Raw genomic sequence first — 7,500 nt, 5'->3', positions numbered from 1 at the left:
CATTGTTATTTTACAGAATCTGAAGCCACGGTTAGCAAGTAACGAGGAGTCTGAATATCAGTGGTCTGAAACTCAAAATTTGTTCCACTACTCTCTATCTCATACTTGCTGTGCGTAAAATCTGAAGACTGCTTATATGATAAACATAAAGAAAGAGGAGTTCGTAGCCAGGTGTAAAGGAAAAGAAGCTGTTAGCTGTGAGGTGTTATAATTGGTGTAATATTTGATCATGTTACACAGACTCCGTTAAAAGTACATGAGAGAACATCAGGTAGGGTTCACCACATCGTCGGTGGAGCTAAAAGAAGGTGAACGATGAAATAAGACTGTATCGGGTGATAAAAATGGAAAGCGGCAATGCTTATAAAAAGTAGAAGAGGCATAAGTTAATCGCCGAATGTTTGTTCTAATGTTCTTACAGAACAAAAGATGAGAATAGAGTGGCTTGATGAAGAACTGCATGAGTAAACATTGAGCTGCAACAAAATTCAGAAGGGATCAGACTACCATCAAGCGATACTGATTACCTTTCCATTTCTGTGATCCACAGAATGTCTTCTTTCTCTTGGCCATCACTCGCTACATATTGCACTGGTAGCAAGGCCTTCTTGGTTTGAAGCATAGAATTAGCGTTTGTGGTAAGAGTCTGTACCTTGGTGAACTGCAAGAAAAACGTCAAAAAAAACTTGCAAGATATTCGATTAACCGGGCTTTCGCCAGACCGCGAATATTCATTTCGTTTCGGACGCAGATTGAAGTTGGTCGGGCGCTTAAAAGTTAGCTTGCACAGCTGGCGGTATTGTTGGCGGGAGAGGCATAAGCTGCGCGGAGAATAGCGAGGGTTACAGCATCCATACTAAATCACAGAGGGTCGTCGCTTCGAAGCTAGGATTTTTCCGAGGTTGATGATGATGCTTCATATCTTTCACAGCGCCCCTACCCATTCTCCGCACGGCTTCGCCACTCGTTAATTTGCCTCTCGCGCCAACAATAGGAGGTTTTCACGTGACGTGATCGCCGCCATGTTGGTGGACAAAAACAAAAGATCTCTCATTTGCTTCTTTTGTTCTTCCACCAGAAGTCGTACATTTCCTGTTTCTAGACGTAAAACCTCGCTGGCTGCATCACGCAGTCACATTAAGGCATATCAGGGATGCAACCAACCACCCAAGCGAGTAATGTGAGAAAAACATGAAAGATATGAAGCATCATCAGCAACTGGGACCTCGGAAAAATCCGAGCCCCAGATGGGTTTTGAAGCCACCACCATCCGTGATCTAGTATGGATGCTCCAACCACTGAGCTACTGGAGACTCTGTGGTGAGCAAGGGGGAAATGTGACTTCGACTGAGTGCATCGCACAGTCACATTAACGAATATTGGCGATAACACCTCGCTCACTGCATCACGCGGTCTGGGGCTCGGATTTTTCCGAGTTCCCAGTTGATGATGGTGCTTAATATCTTTCATGTATTTCTCACATTACTCGCTTGGGTGGTTGGTTGGTTGCATCTGATATACCTTAATGTGACTGCACGATGCAGTTAAGAGTCATTATTATACATTGGTGTCACCAGCTCGATTTTGATTGGCTATAAGGACGCAGCTAATTTTTGCTTGCTCTGTTTCTCTTACGTCATACCTACAAACAATAGATTTTATATATGTAGAATTGACGTCATACCTACAGACAATAGTTTTATGCATGCAGAAGTGACGTCAACTAACACACTAACCAGCAGTTTGATCAGTTTTGTCATGGCGGAGCTCAGCTCAGCAATATGCATAATAAAACAATTATTGAATTCGGTTTTCGCATGTTAGCGATAATTGTCAAGGCTTCAGTTTGTGTTATCCGCCTCAGCCTTCGGCTTCGGCAGATAACACAAACTTTGGCCTTGATAATTATCGCTAACATGCTCAACCTCATCCAATAATTGTTAATTATTGGTTAAAATTAGACCATGTGACCCCGTGATGCAGTCGTAGTCAATAGCCACATTTCACCCTTGCTCACCACAGAGTCTCCAGTAGCTCAATGGTTAAAGCATCCATACTAGATAACGGAGGGTCGTCGCTTCAAATCCCAACTGGGGCTCGGATTTTTCCGAGTTCCCAGTTGATGATGATGCTGGAAAGAATATTCTCTTTGAAATTCACTTCTATACTTGAAATCTGGAGAGGTTTTTGCCCATTAATCATTTTATACCGGATAACATTTACAAAAGCTTTTAGTTCTTCAACAGACGTTCCTTGCACGACTTCAACTAAGCATGTTTTATGAATTGATCGGAAATATCTCCCTTCCTGGCTGGAGAGTTCCGAGAATTTTTCTTTGCTTTTGCCTTAACGTTCCCTCGGGAGCCTCATAGATACAAAGATCCGATATTATCGTAACTATGGAGCGTGATCGTCCTTTTATTAGTATATACTGACCTTGGCCAGTCGTCCACAATTAGGTTCAAGGCAATCCTGTAGGCACAGTTTATCTCCTGGTAAAGGGATGGTTGGTCTGGACAAAAAAAAATTAGTATCGTTTTTATCAATATGTCGCAAAAAAACCCCCCAAAAACAGGGGACTTCGAATAAATTGACAGAATAGATTGAATCCAATAAAACTAACTGAAAGACACAGTATACCCTCACTAAACTAATTCTTTAATTGAGGATAGTTCGAATGGGTTGAAGGGGCAGTCATCTGTTCATTCTTACCTAAGTTTCCCCTTCTAACGCTTACATCAGCTCTTTAAGTTTAGCCGGAATCCAATCAAACTAAATAAGAATCTAGTACAGTAGTAGAGGCCAGAGTAACGACACTTGCAATGGGCTCATATTCACAGGTTGACAATATTTATTTTTAACCGGTTTTTAACGCTTTTCAGTCACGTGTTTTTGAACTTGACGTGTACAGCCGCGCTTAATAAATGAAATATGTGCTTGAATACCTGTTCATTCCCGGGAGGTTTCCCCAAAAATATCGAGCTCTATGAGCAGGAGAGATCTCCTTGGCATCCACTACAACTGGGTTACACTGGAATAAGAAAAATAAAATCTACACATTAAGTTTCTTGCTATGGAACGCTAAGGAACTTTGAATGAAATAAATGTATATAAGTTGAAGTGTGGGTTATAGTCGAAAGAATCAAGAAGTGATCATCGCACGTCACTTATCTGGACATTTTGCGCATTAACCCGATCACCATATGTGGCTTCCGGCATCGCTCAGTTGCTAGAGCATAGCGGCAGAGGCGGCCATTGAAGCCACCTGGATTGTTCAGCTATTTATAAGAGGCAATTGCTCACATTGTCTAGAAAAGTGCGAGTATCACTTCACTCTTTCGGCAAAGCACCTTTGATGCCGCGTTTAAGGTAATCATTGTTAGTCTAAGCAACTTGATCTGAGGTTGGTTTAAATCTCTTTGCAAAAGGGTCGAATGAGTAATAATGGCCTCCTCTTAACAAACCAACGTGAATCGGGTTTAAGTTGAACAAAATTAGTTGACCAGTCCAAATGCCATGCGTGCATGTCATTCGAAAAGGTTCGGAGGTCGTTATGGGGCAGGATTAAACAAGCATGCATGCACACCGCTCATTAAAAGGCGTGCTAAAACGTTCGAAGTTAAAAAAGTATTCAACTAAAATCTACCACTAATCGATAGAAACGAGTCCAAAAACTTCTTTCTCAACTTAAGGAGTGACCACGAAACTCTCACATGTTTTTGAGAAAGGAAGGGCACAGCAGTGGGTTGATCTAGAAATAGGACATATAGGACAGAAAAAGATCCAAACTTAGTACCTCAAGAAATCGGGAAATAACGCACTTGTCCTCAGCTCTCATACCAACTACATTTTCAAACAGCCAAAAGAAAGGTCTGTCCAGTTCAGATTTGGGTCGTACACATTCAAGGAGACGGTAAAAATCGAAGAACAGGCGACCAGTCCCCTCTGCAAAAACAGACAAAAACCCACATGATAAACAGAATTGTAATGAAGTAAAGTGTTCCGACACCGAAAATGAACGGAATTAGTTTTCCTCAGAGCTTTATAGAGCTACAACTGTTTACGATGAAAAAACTAACAGCTAACTGTTAATAACATGAAAATGCAAAACTCTACCAGGAGCCAATGACTAGGAACATACAACTTCATTGTATTCTTGGAACGGCGTTTTTACAGACCGAGTTATTTTTAGATTGATCTTCCCGCGAAACCAGACCTTTTCAGGTAATTACAAGTCTTCCATGCGGGATTGAGAATGCTTACTAGTGCAAGCCAAATCTTATTCAAGAACTGATCTAAAATGGCTTGATCTGTGAAAATGTCGCTACATAGACCTAGTATTGAAGTTGTAGGCTCCAGGTTATTGGCTCCTGAAGCTAACTGGGCTTTTTCCAAGACTGTTCCAGCGTGTTGCAAGAGGAACTGCTCCTCACACTGTCAGTTATTTATGTATCCCTTATTAAAGCGGAGCTCCAAGCGCGGAGCAGCATGGTTAAGAAGATATGGTTACCTATCGATGCAAGAAATTTTGGTTTGGATTACGAGGTCATCGTATGACCGTCCATCGGTACGTTCAGTGTTTCGTGTAAGCCGATACACGCCTGAAAGAAGGCGGGAAGGAACTGCACTTGACACTGCGTTTTAGTAAAACAAGCAAATAATTTTTTTCGTGTTATTTCGGCCTGTACTTCTTTTTGTTCATCAAAACAAAAGCTATAACAGTATACAACAATTACTCACCATAAATCCCTTTTCTTATTGGATTTGCAATAGACAGGTCATTACATGGGCTTCCTCCAAAAACAAAATCAAATGGCCCCAGTTCTTGTATCTTGAAAGTAATAAGACCAAGATCTTGATGAGCATGTACTTGCAACGCAACTGCAGTACTGTGAACGTTGTACTCCTCGCGTGATGTGATATAACTTCTTGGCGGAGGGAACACAATAAGAAAATGCCGTTTGCCAGAAAAAGGATACCGGATGCATAGTCTCTCAACAAGAAGAGAGCTTATTTTACCTTTTTTCTAACCAATTTTATTTTATTCCCGTTTCCTGTTTTGTCTAGTGTGTTTTGTTTTCTTGGAGCACTAAATTCGATGTTCTCAAGATTTCGAGGCAGCTTTCGCAGGAAAGGGATCACAAAGGGTTCACTCGGACTTGTCCCTTCAATGCTTCTCTCATTATTTCTGATATTGATCTTTTTCATTCAACGGTCCGCCATAACTTGCTGCGGTTCCGACCGAGAAGCCTTTAGAGAGCTGGATCGAGGAGAAAGTGATGTCACTAACTGGGGCTTAATTAGTATGCAGAACGAGAATTTTTGGATTTCAGCTTCTATATTAACTTTGCCACATTTATTCTAAGCTAGTGAGTCAATCTCTGAGGGCTTATCGGGCAGAGCCGCACCAAGTAATGGCGGCTTCCCTGCGAGCAGCTGGTTTTTCCTACGCTTCCCGAGAGAGCAACCACTGTGAGCATCCGTTTGATTTTCCATCGAGCATGTGCGAAGTACCCACACCCCACGTGATGCATTTGACATCACTTCGTAGTATTTCCCGGTTAAAATATGGTATTACTACACGGTAGGCTAACCCAAACGCAGCAGTTACGTAGCTGAACGCACGCGCAAGCGCCAAAGAACGTTTACTAACTCGTCTTCGGCGGTCGCTCGAAGTGGTTTCTCTGTTGGGAAGCGTAGGAGAAACCAACTGCTCGCAGGGTAAGTAATGGCGGACCGTTAAATGAAGAGAGTGGATTTGCCGCGTCGAAGAAATAGTTTTTCTCTTGAAACGATTGCATAAGATCTCTCATTTCGAGTATTCAGCACAAGAACTTTCGAAATGTGAAGGGAAAAGCGAGACGTGATTTTTGATCGTAGTACCACTTAAAAGGTTCTTCCAAGCTGAGATGGTTAAGCCTCGTCACTCTAGAAACGTGCTGGATGTCGGCAAGGGCCTCACTCTTTGGAGGATATCTTAAATTGTTTCGGTAAGTTCAAGGATCGTTTCTTCAGTTTACATATACAAAGAAGGACACGAAAGAACTCACTTGCGCTCTTGAAATCTTTTGTATATCACCAATATGATGGATTTTACTTCCGTGTTGAACTTTGGCCACCTTACCGAAAGGATTGAAAATAATATTTGCGTAAGTTTGACACTTTGTTTCCAATTTTCAATTACAAGGAGGGAGAAGGCTGTTACAGTTCTACTCAAAAAGCAAATAGACTCATATCACTCAATGTCCAAACAACAGATTTTGCACGTCTAGCCTCTCATTCAGTGTGAGGCTAGACGTGCAAAGACAATGCAAAGACAAAGCCTTTATTCCCCACGGGCTCCAAAATGGCCGCCGAGTGATAAAGGTGAATTAGGCTGACTTCGTTTTTTTTCTTGTTCTGCAACGGCGACGTTAAACGAAAACGTCATTCAAAATTGGAAGTTTGTATTTTTGAATCTTTTTGGTGATTACTTCAATTTCTTCAACTTCACTACACAAACTAACTGACTATCCAGTCATTGAATTGGGAAGAACGGGGCTAGACGAAGCAACAAAAACGTAGTTATCCACATTCGTATTCCACAGAACTTGAGATCTGGCCATTTTCATTGCAGATTTTGCTGATTAAATACCAATGTTTTTAGGCCAGAAGGCAGCTATTACAACGGCTCTCGTGACTGATAAAGAAAATAATAGGGACACGAAAATTATATAACGGAAATAAAAGAGCCTAATCAGTCCTAAACAGAAAAGAGCTGCGTCCTTTATCGGTCCAATGAAATAAGATGTTGCTGACATATTTTTACCTAACTGGCGTTCTCGTGGCAGATCGTAAGATCCCTTATAAGGAGTTTACGCAACGACGACGACGACGACGACGACGGGGCCCAATCTAATTATTGCAAGTCAGTCTGGTTTGAAAATGTGCAGTAATTGCAACCAGAAGCTCATGACCTTGAAGCGTTTAAGTCTGGTTCAGAGCCGGAGTTTCAAATTTCCTTATTTGGAAGTAACTTAGCTCGCGCATTTTCCCGCGCATGCAGCTTCGATCTTCTTTTTTGTCCATGTTTGGGCATAAAATTGGTGTCCTAAAATCTCCAGCTTTGTTCCATGGAAAAGAGTTGCAAGTTACACGCTTCAGGGTCATGTGATAATGCTGTCAAAAATTAGACTCGTACAAACGGGTAAAAACGTAAGGAGCCGTGTACTGGCAACCCTTTCAGAGCCACTGTCTTCGCCCATTAACCGTTTGAGGCGTTGTCAAGGCCACTGGTGTCGGTGGCCGTAATGTAAAGTGTCTATCACGGCGTCTTGCACATCATTCTAAGCATCTGTGAAGTCAACTTACAATTCGCTGTAGAATAATTCTACTGTTAGCGTGAAAGGCAGGAAGGGCGTCAACTAACCTGAACAGCTTGTTCATCAATTTCTGAAGCACAGTACAGCTCTATTTCAATTCCCAATTCCTTTACGGCCTGCAATCCTGTCCGAAAATATT

At 41.9% G+C, this 7,500-nt stretch overlaps 1 protein-coding gene across 2 annotated transcripts in view; it reads right to left on the bottom strand.

The window, feature by feature from the left end:
• The window catches only part of LOC137968972 (DNA (cytosine-5)-methyltransferase 3A-like), a 38,226-nt gene that overhangs the window by 1,001 nt on the left and 29,725 nt on the right, over nt 1–7,500 (bottom strand). For both annotated transcript variants that reach the window (XM_068815465.1, XM_068815467.1), the window contains 7 exons: nt 7,409–7,485; nt 6,051–6,119; nt 4,741–4,831; nt 3,797–3,945; nt 2,946–3,031; nt 2,437–2,512; nt 528–661 (listed from right to left, as the gene is read on the bottom strand). In XM_068815465.1, the coding sequence (XP_068671566.1) occupies nt 528–661; nt 2,437–2,512; nt 2,946–3,031; nt 3,797–3,945; nt 4,741–4,831; nt 6,051–6,119; nt 7,409–7,485 (682 nt within the window). The remainder of the gene's footprint in view (nt 1–527; nt 662–2,436; nt 2,513–2,945; nt 3,032–3,796; nt 3,946–4,740; nt 4,832–6,050; nt 6,120–7,408; nt 7,486–7,500) is intronic.

This window comes from Montipora foliosa, chromosome 8, assembly GCF_036669935.1.
Source record: "Montipora foliosa isolate CH-2021 chromosome 8, ASM3666993v2, whole genome shotgun sequence".
NCBI lineage: Eukaryota > Metazoa > Cnidaria > Anthozoa > Scleractinia > Acroporidae > Montipora > Montipora foliosa.
The sequence above is the reverse complement of the archived record's forward strand: the minus strand, read 5'-3'. Positions and strand labels throughout refer to the sequence as shown.